We start from the raw sequence: 13,608 nt of genomic DNA on the forward strand, positions 1-13,608 counted from the left end.
GCGTTTAGTTTAGGGCGGTTTTATCTCAGACTGTGGCAGAATCCTTCCTAGTGCTCCACCTCGTGCTCTATGAGTGGTGAGATTTTCACTCTGGCTGTGTGTGATTTCAGATCATTGTTCTTGCAAGTGCTTTCAGGTGGTTCTTATCGTGGCCTTGAGTAGTTTTCTACCACATGTGCTTGGGGGAAGACTCTAGGAAGCTTCTCCACAGATCTCCAGGGTGCTCTGGTTAGCTCTGTCTTCTCCAGGACTCTGCTCAGCAAACTCCAGCAGCTTTCATGTCCAAGTTTGAAATCTTTTGTTTGTTGTTTTGGATGGGAGGATAGATCTGTTTCCTATGATTTCATCCAGTCCTGGAGCAGAAGTCTATCAGTGCTTCATATTAAAAAAAAAAAAAACAAAAAAACTCAAAAGGTTAATTTTTCTGGGTCCAAATTTTGGGTTGCCTATGCTCAAACAGGAAGCATAAGACGCTCTAAAAAAAGTTGTAGCCTAAAAGTGAACTAGGTACCTCAGCACTGATGGTCTTTCTGATTTTGTAGTATTTTGTGGAGTGTTTAGTTAAAATTAACTTCATATAGTTCTTTTTCAGGAGCTTTTCCTTCAGAACTCTTAGAAATGCCTTGTAACTAGTTTGTATCTGTTTATATATTTATTTTTTAAAATATAGTTTTTTTATCTGATACCTGTGATGGTATTGTTTGTTAACCTAAGGTCTAGTGTGGCTGCTGCTGCTAAGTCGCTTCAGTCGTGTCCGACCCTGTGCAATCCACAGACGGCAGCCCACCAGGTTCCCCCGTCCCTGGGATTCTCCAGGCAAGAACACTGGAGTGGGTTGCCATTTCCTTCTCCAGTGCATAAAAGTGAAAAGTCAAAGTGAAGTCACTCAGTCGTCTCTGACTCTTAGTGACCCGACCCCATGGACTGCAGCCTACCAGGCTCCTCCGTCCCTGGGATTTTCCAGGGAAGAGTACTGGAGTGGGGTGCCATGGCCTTCTCCGCTAGAGTGGCTAGTAAATGTATTTTCTTTGGACGGCATGGTACTTAGAATGCTTCTGTTGGTGGTTGGTTTTTGTTTGCACTGGGTGTTTCAGCTTGTGCTGGCATTTTTCAGTTTGCAGTGGTGAGTTCTGCTCCCTCTGGTCTTACACTCTGCTGCTCCTTATGTTTTTGTTAACGGCTTTCTAGCTATGGAATGAGTTATGACCTTGGTCTTTATGGTAGCCAGTCCTTTGTGTTTTTCACCTTGAAAAACCAGGGACCCTCCATTTAATAGGAAGTTATAAGGGAAAATTTTGTATCATTTAACATGGTAAGAAATGTATTTCAAGATCCTTAGGAGAACCTTTGAACCTTTATTGACTTTTACTTTTTTAAAAATTTTTATAAAGCCCTTTCAAAAAATACAGTGGCATGTAATTCATGTAATTCAGGTGTTTTTTCCATTGGAAACTTGCTGTCTAAACTTACTATCATTGCACTGAATATTACGAGAAGCATTGTTTTATACTCAGAATATCACTTAAGAGCTTGTTAGGAATGCAGAATCTTCGGCACCACCTGAACCACTTGACCCGAATCTGCCGTTTACAGGAGTCTCAGGTGAGTCCACTACTCATCAAAGTTTTGAGTAGCCCTTAAAGATGTAAGTTGGGAAAGTAAGATACAAGAAACCAGGTAGTGTTAACTTGTTTTTAGCGGAGATAATGGTATGGCTGTCTTTTGAAAAGTGCTATTCTTGAGAGATACTTACTGAAATAAACAAGTAAAATATCATGTCTAGGATTTGCTTCAAAATAATACAGAAGAAAGTTAGAGCCAGTGAGGGTATAGACAAAACATGATGGGAATGTGCTGCTGATTGTTGAAGCTGAGTTTGATGAGTTCCTTAATTTCTGTTCATGTTTGAAAATTTCCATAAACATGCACATGTATGTGTATAATATATATGCTGGGGAGATGGAAGGTAGTGGGAATGACAAGGTTCTGCAGGTTAATGAATTGCAGAAATGCTACATAATATATTCATGTTCTGTTCACTCTGGCCCCACCCAAACACTCCCTCCCAGAGGCACCTTGAACATTAACATATTAAAGTCTCCTGAAACTGAATGTGGTTATGAAACCTGCTTCAATTTGTGTAACCCAGAATTTCCAAACTAGCCTATCAGCATATAATATGTTAATATAAACATATATGTTAATATAAACAAATAAAACACTATTTCTGAGGAATTCACGAGAAACTCCTCATTAGGAAATAGCCTACACGTTTAAAATTATCAAACACTGTACTGTGTTGTAGTAACAAAGGCATTCCACTGGAGGTGAAAAACGAGATGACTGGAGACGATGCTTTAAGGATGTGATGCTTAAAATGGGAGTGGAAGAGAGGTGGAGTTTGGTTCACTAAGGGTGGGGGAGATTTTAAGTTGATTTTGTCAACCCTTGACTATTGTAGGCTTTGTTAAGAGCGATTCTACTTAATTTTGGTAATGGCTTTCTCTGTTGGCTACAAGTTGACTGTTTTTGGTCCCCAGAAGGGTGGGTTATATAACCGAATTAATTGAAATACAAAAAACTGCATGCGTCGGGTGTGGTAATTGGCCCTAAGTGCTGTCTGAAGCAAGACGCCTGTGAATTTTCAATTGACTTTAAAGCAGAAATTGTTTACTGTCACTTGATATGAAGTGAGTTTCTTTGGAGTGAATTACGGGATGTTTTTATGCCTCAGAAAATTTTTTCAGAGGAACTTGTCATTGTGAATCTCCATCAGTCGGGGTGGGATTGTCTTGCTTTTTGTGGGATCTAATAAAACGTAATTAAGAAGTAGTTGCAGTGTCTAATTGAATATAATAAAATCCGATTTAAAAGTGTTACATTTGGTTATGCTTTGAGTGACTACGTCATGTCTTATGTGATTATATAGTGATACACATCACATGTATTTAATGTGTGATCTTTTTCTTTCTGCCAAAACTCAGAATTACGATGAGGGTCTCTCATTTTCACAGTTCATTGGAAGCCTTGGTAGGACTATTCATCTTATCAAAGGACACTGCCTCACATAACAGGCTTTGAAGACCAGTTTGAAACTTATTTGGTTCAGGTTCATAGTCTTAGTAACCTGTCTTTCCACCACTTTCAGTTCAGTTCATTCGCTCAGTTGTGTGCAACTCTTTGCGACCCCATGAATCGCAGCACGCCAGGCCTCCCTGTCCATCACCAACTCTTGGAGTTCGCTCAGACTCACGTTCATCGTGTCAGTGATGCCATCCAGCCATCTCATCCTCTGTCGTCCCCTTCTCCTGCCCCCAGTCCCTCCCAGCATCAGAGTCTCTTCCAATGAGTCAACTCTTCGCATGAGGTGGCCAAAGTACTGGAGTTTCAGCTTTAGCATCATTCCTTCCAAAGAAATCCCAGGGCTGATCTCCTTCAGAATGGACTGGTTGGATCTCCTTGCAGTCCAAGGGACTCTCAAGAGTCTTCTCCAGCACCACAGTTCAAAAGCATCAATTCTTTGGCGCTCAGCTTTCTTCACAGTCCAACTCTCACATCCATACATGACCACTGGAAAAACCATAGCCTTGACTAGACGGACCTTTGTTGGCAAAGTAATGTCTCTGCTTTTGAATATGCTATCTAGGTTGGTCATAACTTTCCTTCCAAGGAGTAAGCGTCTTTTAATTTCATGGCTCCATCACTTTGCTGCTGCTGCTGCTAAGTGGCTTCAGTCGTGTCCGACTCTGTGCGACCCCATAGATGGCAGCCCACCAGGCTCCTCTGTCCATGGGATTTTCCAGGCAAGAGTACTGGAGTGGGGTGCCATTGCCGTCTCCGCTCCACCACTTTAGTTTGTACTTAATGTTACTCAGAACTGTACTGAGTGCCCTTTGTAACATAACAGGTATATGTTACTATCAGGCGTGTCTTAGGTTGGCTGTTATTAATGTTATTTTCGAGGAAAAGAAAATCTGATTCCCACTTTGAAATAAGGGCTGTGGTGGTGGCTTAGTCACTAAGTCATGTGCTCTTTGCGACCCCATGGACTGTAGCCCGCCAGACTCCTCTGTCCGTGGGATTTCCCAGGCAAGAATATTGGAGTGGGGTGCCGTTTCCTTCTCCAGGGAATCTTCTTGACCCAGGGATCAAACTTATGTCTCCTGTATTGCAAGCGGATTCTTCACTGCTGAGCCACCAGGGAAGCCCTTGAAATAAGGGCTAAGTGGATCTAATAATGTTGCTTAATATCTTCTAGTTAAACGCATTTTAACTGGAAAAAAACAGTTCACAATTTCAAGAATCATGTCAGCTCTAGACTTTTTTTTCCTTACATTGGGGCCAATAATAATATTATGTTCTAGAAAGATCAGGAAATTGTTTTCTTCCTGCTTGGAGTGAGGTTCAAAAATTAGTTCACCCTTGAATATCTGAGAATTTACCAATTCTCAGTTTGGGGCTTATAAAATGTTAGAATGTTGTAAGGATGACTCCTTGTTTTCTGCTCTTTCCATGATGCAATTTAAAAAATTCATAAGAATTGTCCTAATGAGAGAAGGCCGTACTGATGGAGGGATTCAGGTGCTTGATGAGTGGGGAAAAAAAATGCAGGGGCTCAGTGACCTCTAGTGTGTCTACTGAGAGTCCCGTTGAGTACTTCCCAGAATGGGGATCACTCAAGAGGTTTCATTTTACTGTGGGTTTTGCTGTGTAGAGCTGTTGCGTCCTGGTAAGTTATTTCTGGATATGTGGAGCCTTACTTGTAATTAGTTTTTCTGAGTTGCTTGGAGGGATTTCCATTAATTGTTCCGTTAATCTTTATTATTCCTGGAGGAGAGGTCACTGGATGCCGACAAGGAATGCCCTTAGTAGACAATTAAGCGTTTTAAGTGTTTTCAGAAAGCCTGACTTAATGCTAATTATACCATAGGTGTCAAAATTCAGGTGTATGATGTTAAATATTTCTTATAGCAGGTTAATTAATTCAGTTATCTGAGACTCTTATCAGGCAGCTGACTCTTCTCGTGGAAGAATCTGTGTTGCTGTGGTTAAGTGGGGGGTAACTGATAACATCTGCCTTGAGATTTTACCCAAGCAGAATAACACTGCTTGTGTTTTACAGGGTGGTGTACTTGTCTGCTCAGGCAGCTGTAACAGAATACCACAGACTGGGTAACTGGGAGACTAGAATCTCCTCGTCTCTCTTCTAGGAGACTAGAAGTCTAAGATGATGGTACAGTCAGGGCTGGGTGACTTGAGGCCTCTTCTTGGCTGGGAGATGGCCACCTTCTCCTTGGGTCCTCAGACGGCCCTTCCTCTGAGTACGTGGAGAGGGAGAGGGCTCTTTGGTGTCTCTTCCTCTCTTTATAAGGACACCAGTTCCTTCCCATTAAGACCCTGCACGTATGACCTGATGTAATCTTTATGACCTGCCTTCTAGGCCCTGCCTCCAAAAGCAATTATGTTAGGGCTTCAGCATAATGAATTTGGTGGTGCTTGGTGGGGTGTGTGTGTGTGTGTGTGTGTGTGTGTGTGTGTGTGAGTGTCACAATTCAGTCCATAATATGTGGGACTCTGTGCACTTTCATTTGTTAAAATATCCTAAAATGCTTTCAGAGTGACAATCTGGCAATCTTGAGAAGCAGGCAAGAGCCCTGGTCAGGCTAATTTTTTACAATTGGTTTTCAACCTTACTACCTGCTTTTCTGTCTTATAATATTTAATAGTCCTCTGTTAGCCCTGTAATACCAAATACTCGTACTGTGGACTCTCTTCGGAGAATTACTGTCTGGTTAACTTGAACTATCAAAAGGCTTGCTGAAAGGCGGAAATTAATGAAACATAATTTGATTCACTTAGTCCTTTAAATTCCCTAAATTCTCTTCTTAGATGAAAATCGTTGGAAAGCTTAATACTCTGGACTATATTCAGGGTCTTTGAAAAATCTCTTAGGTCTTAGTTGTGTTTTAATGTTACGTTCTTGGAGGAACTTGTAAGAAATGGCCATGTAAGATTTGTTACTGTTTCTAGAAGGTTGTTGAGGACATTGTTCACTGTATTGTATAATGTCTCTTTGTTTTAAATGAATTTTTTTGAAGAGTTTAGTATTAAAGTTTGCTTCCTTGGAGGAACTGGAATCTGGCTTTTTAAGAATGAGAATTACTGGCTAGGTTTCCCTTTTTGCATCTGCTACTAGGAACCTCAAAGTTGAATTGGGGGCTCCATTTCATACACACTACATTTGTCCATATGACCTGCATACCTGTTTTACATTTATATGACGTTGTTCTACATCTCTTTAGTTCCCCTTTCTCATTTCTATTGTCCAGATTCTTGTACTAACCATCTCAGATCTTTTTTGGAAAGAAGTGGAATAGAATTGAAATGAAACTTGAAAGTGATTATTGTTACTGATTATTTACCATTAGCTGTTGTTTGAAAGTTGCCTTGGTGCTAACTCCCAAGTGACTTGAGAGAACACTTTGGAGTAAGAGCCTGAAAAGCTGTCCTGATCTGGCTCCCAGCCTCCTCCCTGACCTTGTTTCATATCACTTCCTCGCTTCTCTGAAGCTACATTGACTTCTTGGCCATTCCTCATTCCTTTAACAGGCCAACCATGTCCTACTTCAGGATCTGTGCATCTACTGTGGTCTCTGGAATCAGTGTTCCCAAGTAGTTAATGTCTGCTCACTGCTGCCTCCACCCCCCCCCCCCCCCCCCCCCAGTTTTCCAGAAAGGTCTGTTCAAATGCCATCTTTTTATTTTTTGATTAAAATTTAAAAAAAATTAGTTGAAGGATAATTGCTTTACAATATTATGTTCATTTCTGCTAAACATCAACATGAATCAGCCATAGGTATACATGTGTCCCCTCCCTCCCACCTCCCACCCCACCCCTCGAGGTTGTCGAGGAGCACCAGCTTTGGGCTCCCTGCATCATACAGCATGTTCCCGCTGGCTGTCTATTTTACATATGGTGATACATGTTTCCATGCTACTGTCAACTTGTCTCACCTTCTCCTTCCCGTACTGTCAAGTCTGTAATTTTTTTTCCTAATTAAAAAACTTTTTTTGTCTTCTTCCAGGTCTTCATTGCTGTGTGGGCTTTCCTCTAGTTGTGAAGCTGGGACTACTCTCTAGTTGCTGTGTTCAGGCTTCTCGTTGCAGTGGTGTCTCTTGCTGCTGAGCATGGACTCTGGGGTGTCAAGGCTTTGGTAGCTGGGGCTGCCGGGCTCTAGAGCACAGGCTCAGTCGTTGTGGTGCACAGGCTTAGCTGCTCTGTGGCATCTTCCCGGACCAGGGATCAAACCTGCGTCATCTGCATTAGCAGGTGGATTCCTCACCACTGAGCTACCCGGGAAGCCCCTCAAACGCCCTCTTGATCTGAGAGCCCATTCCGGCCTCCTTGTGTCAGTTTCCTCTGTGCCTTGGCTTCCCTTTTCCGTAGCTGCTCCCGTGCTCTCCCGTCCTCCGTGGGCTGCCTGCTTTCCCCCACTAGACCAAACTGTGCGCATCATGAGGGAGGGGCTGGTTATATTCACGGCTCTATCTCTAGCCGCTCAACAGCCTTGCCTGCTAAGTTGTGGGTGTGTCAGAGCTGTTTGTTCAGTTGACTGAATGGACTAAACAGGGTCAAGGTAACTCTTGTTGGCCCTTTCCTCCAGATTTCTGAACAGGCATTTCTTTGTGTGAGATAATCTAGCTGCAGTTGTTTCTTAAGGCAGGAAACGACCCTCCATGACCCATTCAGATCCTGCATTTTGCTGCTACTCATTATTTAGCTTTGCCTAAGCACTTAATGTGCCAGGCACCGTAAGAATACAGAGAAAAGGTCTGATCTCAGTTCATAAATATCCTCAGGCATTTTCCAGCAGGGGAAGCTTTAGGGGGTTGGGGCTAACAGTGTTGTGATTCACAAATGATTTATTTCATTGCTAATAATGTTTCCACCCACGCATTGAGGGCACTTTATATTTTACAAAGTGCATTCACACGCTTCTCCAATCCTCATGATAACGTGGTGGGGCAGGTTCTCTTATGATCCTGTCTGTCTGACAAGGAAAGAAACAGACCCAGACATGTTAAGTGACTTGCCCAAGGTCAAAGAGCTTGAAAGTTTCACAAGATGCCTCATGTTTGACATTTGGTCAGTGTAGTAAGACACTTCTGCTGTGTTCCTGATGGTAGAATTCTAGATTTTTTTTTTGCACCCTTTTATTCTGTCTTTAGGCAATGGCACCCCACTCCAGTACTCTTGCCTGGAAAATCCCATGGATGGAGGAGCCTGGTAGGCTGCAGTCCATGGGGTCGCTAAGAGTTGGACATGACTGAGAGACTTCACTTTCACTTTTCACTTTCATGCATTGGAGAAGGAAATGGCAACCCACTCCAGTACTCTTGCCTGGAGAATCCCAGGGACGGCGGAGCCTGGTGGGTTGCCGTCTGTGGGGTCGCACAGAGTCGGACACGACTGAAGCGACTTAGCAGCAGCAGCAGCATTCTGTCTTTGACAGGAAGTTATTGTTTCTCTTGAGTGATGGGTTACCTTTGGGTGACTAACCCTATTTTCATAGACAGGCTTTTTCTTTTGTTTGAGCTTTCCTTTTTTTTTTTTTTTTTTAAGAGTAATATTGACTTTTGTGTACTTCTTTTGTCTGGACACCATTACTCTATCAAGTCCAAAGTGAAAGCAAAATTGCTCCATAGAAGGAGCCAGTTATGGTGACTAGTTATTTTCCTTTCAAAACACTTGACTGGCTATCCTGAAATACAGAAGCTGGTATCAAAAAGGAAGCTGGCGAACTTGGTTTTAGATCTCCAGTTATTTACCCTGGGTTTTTCTGCTTGTTTATAGGGCTTACTTGGAGCTGATGGCTGTGAATTCACTAGAATCATTTAATGTACATGTTCCTTGTAGCTTAGTGTAGGTACCATGGTCCTTGAGGTCCACTGGGGAAATAAATTCCTTCCTGGGATTAATTAATAAATTCCTTCCTGGGATTAATTAGTCACGGCCAGTGATGTAATTCATCATGCAAATGCCAGAGCTGTCTTAGTGAAAAATTCTCAGTGATCCAGAAATGTATGTGTCCAGCTTAACTGAAATCTATGCTTTTATGCTCCTCCATGGACTGGATAGCCCATGGGGTCACAAAGAGTTGGACATGACTGAGCGACTTTCATGAACTTAGCAATAGTTTGTAAAGCATAATGACTTTGAGATAGGAATGGAAAAAGTTCTGAAGGATGATTCCGTATCTTGAAAGCATCTTGGGATGGCAGCTTCAAGTAGTTTCTCCTCTGTTCCGTGTCTTCTTTTAGGTCATGCTTTTTAAACCTGTCCAGATTCAACTGTTACTGTTAATACTAAAAAAGCTGCCAGGTGCCCTCCTGACGTCTCTTGGCTGTCCGCCCCTCTCTCCACATGTGGATTGCAGCTTGATTAGGGTGCAGTCCTGCAGCCCAGTGGCTGAAGCCAGGAAAGGGTAGGTTTCATAACATGTATAGTGGGAAGGCCATGGATTTTGATGTTATACTTTGCTTTCATTTCTGATGTTAGCTGTGTACATTTGTGCAAGTTACTTTACCTCTCTGTTCCTTTGATTCCTGATCTGTAAAAAGGTGGTGATACTGTCTCGTAGGACCATTTTGAGTGTTACCTTAAACTGTGTGTATAAAATAACCACTTCATTGTTTGTATAATTGATAATCAGTAATTTATATTCTGTGCCTCACCTTGATCTTCTTTACCCAAAATTGGGGGGACCCAGGAAGTCATGTAAATTTGTGCTTTTAGTTTTCATATCTCCCAAGCAGAGGAAGAGTGAAAGCTGGATTGTCAGCAGTTACTGTCAAAGGGATCTTGGATCATTTTTGGACTCAGTATTTACAAAAATGCTATGTAGTTTTAGGTTACATTGTTAAAAATAGAGTGCTCTAGTTTATGGGTTATAAAACCCCTTTCTGTTTGGACGGTCACGCTAGGAGTGTGTTGTGCCAGTTGTGAGTACCACGTCTTGAGAGGCAGGGTAGGGAACCTTCTCAGGACCAGACTATCAAGGTTTGAGGCCTGGCTCTGCAACTTAAAAGTTCTGCGCCTCAAATGCACAACTCTGACTCCTCATATGTAAAAAGAGTACAGTGGCACCTGCTTCGCAGGTGGTTGTCTGGAATAAGTTAGTGTACATAAACCACAGAGAGTAATGCAGCAAGTCCTGTGTGTGAGTGCCGCTCATTTTCGAGGGGACCTCAGAAGAAATTAAGAAGGCTGGTGGGCTTCCATGTTGTGGAAGAAATGGATTAAGAAACTGGAGCCTATTATACAGAGTGAAGTAAGCCAGAAAGAAAAACACCAATACAGTATACTAACGCATATATATGGAATTTAGAAAGATGGTAACAATAACCCTGTGTACGAGACAGCAAAAGAGACACTGATGTACAGAACAGTCTTATGGACTCTGTTGGAGAGGGAGAGGGTGGGAAGATTTGGGAGAATGGCATTGAAACATGTATAATATCATGTATGAAACGAGTTGCCAGTCCAGGTTCAATGCACGATACTGGATGCTTGGGGCTAGTGCACTGGGACGACCCAGAGGGATGGTATGAGGAGGGAGGAGGGTTCAGGATGGGGAACACAAGTATACCTGTGGTGGATTCATTTCGATATTTGACAAAACTAATACAATATTTTAAAGTTTAAAAAAAAAAAAAAAAGAAACTGGAGCTGTTGAACGTGAGAAAGTATTAAAGAGTCCTTTACTGTTTAAAGAGAGACTTCATGAAAGAGGGAATAGACTTCTGTTACTGAAAAAGGCAGAATCACTAGGATCAGTGGGTAAAGAATCTGCCTGCAATGCAGGAGACCTGGCGTCTATCCTTGAGTTGGGAAGATCCCCTGAAGAAGGAAATGGCAACCCATTCCAGTATTTTTTCCTGGAGAATCCCATGGACAGAGGAGCCTGGAGGGCTACAGTCCATGGGGTCGCAGAGTCCAGCATGACTGCACGAATAACACTTTCACTCCCCGCCCCACCCAGGCATCAATGGGTAGAAATTACAAAGGGGAGGATTTTATTTTAATGAAAGACTTTGTAAGAAGTAGAACAGTTAAGAATTGCGGGGAGTGGGTTTGTGAGCGAGTGATCTTTTCTTCACCCAGAGGCTTAGCAGGCCGAGGAGAGGTTCCTGACCTGGCTGGCAGGGGTGAGCTCAATCACAAGGCTTCTCTTCCATCCTGCTCTCAGTTCAGGTCAAGTGACCCACATCCGGTAGGATAATCCCACGCTGAAATTCGCTGGGTTTCGGTAGCATGTGTGGGGACTCTCTCCCTAGAATTAGTCTGCTCTTATGGTCTATCATTCATTCATTTTGCAGATATTTATTGTGTGAGGTGTTGTATTTCTGGCCTCATTTTGTTGAAAACAGATTGGAAATGAATCTTTGTTGATGGTCAACTATTGCTCGACACCATGCAGTCCCTGGAGGAACCCAATCAATTAGGTTTCATTTTTGTTGAGGGATAGTTCTGCTTGGGAAGGTTATGTTTCTGAGATTCTTGTGAGCAAAGTATGGGTGCCCTTTGTTTTAGACTCTCAAGGATGTTTATTTGACCTGTTTAGAAGGTAGAGATAATATTTCCCTCCAGAGCAAATGGCAGGCATGTTTACTGTCTAGTGTGAAAAATTCAGTTTTCAAAGCTCAGAGTCCTCTTCAGCGACTCAGCGGGCATCCATTTGGGCCCATCTTCTCACTGCCCATGGGACTTGGGGGGCAAGGGATCTGCTACAAGCATGCTGATGCTCTTGCTACGTGCTGTGCTATGACTATTGACGTCCTTAGCTTCTGACCCACCTAGGAGTTTTGTGACTTCTCCCAGCATCCACGAAACTCTGGCAGGCTAACTTGTTAGCTTCTAAGTATAAAGTCTCAGACTCTAAACAGTTTTTGACATTAAGGAGGAGTAAAGTGAAAGGGAGGTCAGACCTCATTCCCAGTGCCTAATGATCCAGTATTTGGGGGTGAGGAAATTTGAACCTTTGTCTCTAAAGGATGCCCTTTCTATGACATTCTGGAAAACTGCTATTGCCTTTACTGCTGTTACTACTATTACTACAACGATGGCAGCCACCAACCTTTTTTATGGAGTGCTAGTGATATGCCACGGAGAAGGCAATGGCACCCCACTCCAGTACTCTTGCCTAGAAAATCCCATGGACGGAGGAGCCTGGTAGGCTGCAGTCCATGGAGTCACTGAGGGTCGAACATGACTGAGCGACTTTACTTTCACTTTTCACTTTCATGCATTGGAGAAGGAAATGGCAACCCACTCCAGTGTTCTTGCCTGGAGAATCCCAGGGACGGGGGAGCCTGGTGGGCTGCCGTCTCTGGGGTCGCGCAGAGGCGGACACGGCTGAAGTGACTTAGCAGCAGCAGCAGCAGCAGCAGCAGTGATATGCCAGGCCTTGTTTAATTTCATCCAATTCTCACCTGCAACCCTATAAGGAAGGTATACTTACTATCTCCATTTTATAGGTGGGCAAAAGGAGATACTGTGACCGAGGTCATGTGGGAAGCAGCGGTGGATTCCAACCCAAGCAGATTGATTCCAGAGTAGCCCACAAATCTGAAAGAGATAGGAGCGTAATCTGGAAACAGATTGATGTGGGTTTTGAATTCCTGTACTACCCCTTAGGCTTCCTAGGTGGCGCAGTGGTGAAGAATCCACTTGCCATTGGAGGAGAGGCAAGAGGCTCGGGTGTGATCCCTGGGTCAGGAAGATGCTTTGGAGTACAAGATACAGCCCACTCCTGTATTCTTACCTGGGAAATTCCATGGACAGAGGAGTCTGGTGGGCTATAGTCCATGGGGTTGCAAAGAGTCGGACACGAGTGAGCCAGTGAGCATACACTCACACCCTAGCCCTTACCCTCATTGTGTGAGATGGGGCAAATTTACAGTTGTAAATCTCAGCTATGGCATCTGTGAAAAGGGAGAGGAAGTATGTTAACAGGACCCAGTCCAGTGGGTTGTTCTGTGGATTGAGCATACTTTCTGTAAAATGTGCATCCTTCTAGATATTAGTGGCTATTATTATTGCTGCTTTCCTTTTCTCTAATTAAAAAACAGAACACTTTAAGGACTTCTGTGGTCATCCAGTGGTTAAGACTCTGCATGTCCAATCCAGGCGATGTGGGTTCAATGCCTGGTTGGGGAAGTAAGATTCCACATGCTTCAAGATCAAAAAACATAAAACAGAAGCAGTATTGTAACATTCAATAAAGACTTCAAAAATGGTGCACATAAAGAAACCCCAAAGCACAAACAAAACTTGAATGGTTTTGTCCTCTCAGAATGCTCTTACGCAAGAGATTTTTGACTAAAGGTGAAGGTCATTCAGCCCAGTTTACATCTAGAGGATGAATTTCAGATGTGGGGCAAAACATGGTACAGGCTATTTCCTTATACAGATATTTTCTCTGAAAATGAACATTGGAACCGAAACCCGCTTAGAGACCCAGTTTGCTCTCCTCTCCATTTCAGTAACCCTTTCGGTTTTCTGAATCGTTCCTAATGTGTGGTGATGTGTTACAGTGATAGCTGATG

At 43.0% G+C, this 13,608-nt stretch overlaps 1 protein-coding gene across 8 annotated transcripts in view; it reads left to right on the forward strand.

Annotated features, from left to right (window-relative positions):
- EXOC4 (exocyst complex component 4) overlaps positions 1–13,608 on the forward strand; it is a 791,044-nt gene that overhangs the window by 7,225 nt on the left and 770,211 nt on the right. For 6 of the 8 annotated variants that reach the window (XM_044947183.2, XM_044947189.2, XM_044947185.2 and 3 more), the window contains exons 1-2: positions 905–1,602; positions 9,322–9,485. The exons of 1 other annotated variant lie outside the window; for it this stretch is intronic. In XM_044947183.2, the coding sequence (XP_044803118.2) occupies positions 1,540–1,602; positions 9,322–9,485 (227 nt within the window). In that variant the 5' untranslated portion in view covers positions 905–1,539. Of the gene's footprint in view, positions 1–904; positions 1,603–9,321; positions 9,486–13,608 lie in introns of those variants that run through there. One more of the 8 variants, XM_044947184.2, reaches the window with a different exon arrangement.

Source organism: Bubalus bubalis, chromosome 8, assembly GCF_019923935.1.
Source record: "Bubalus bubalis isolate 160015118507 breed Murrah chromosome 8, NDDB_SH_1, whole genome shotgun sequence".
Taxonomy (NCBI): domain Eukaryota; kingdom Metazoa; phylum Chordata; class Mammalia; order Artiodactyla; family Bovidae; genus Bubalus; species Bubalus bubalis.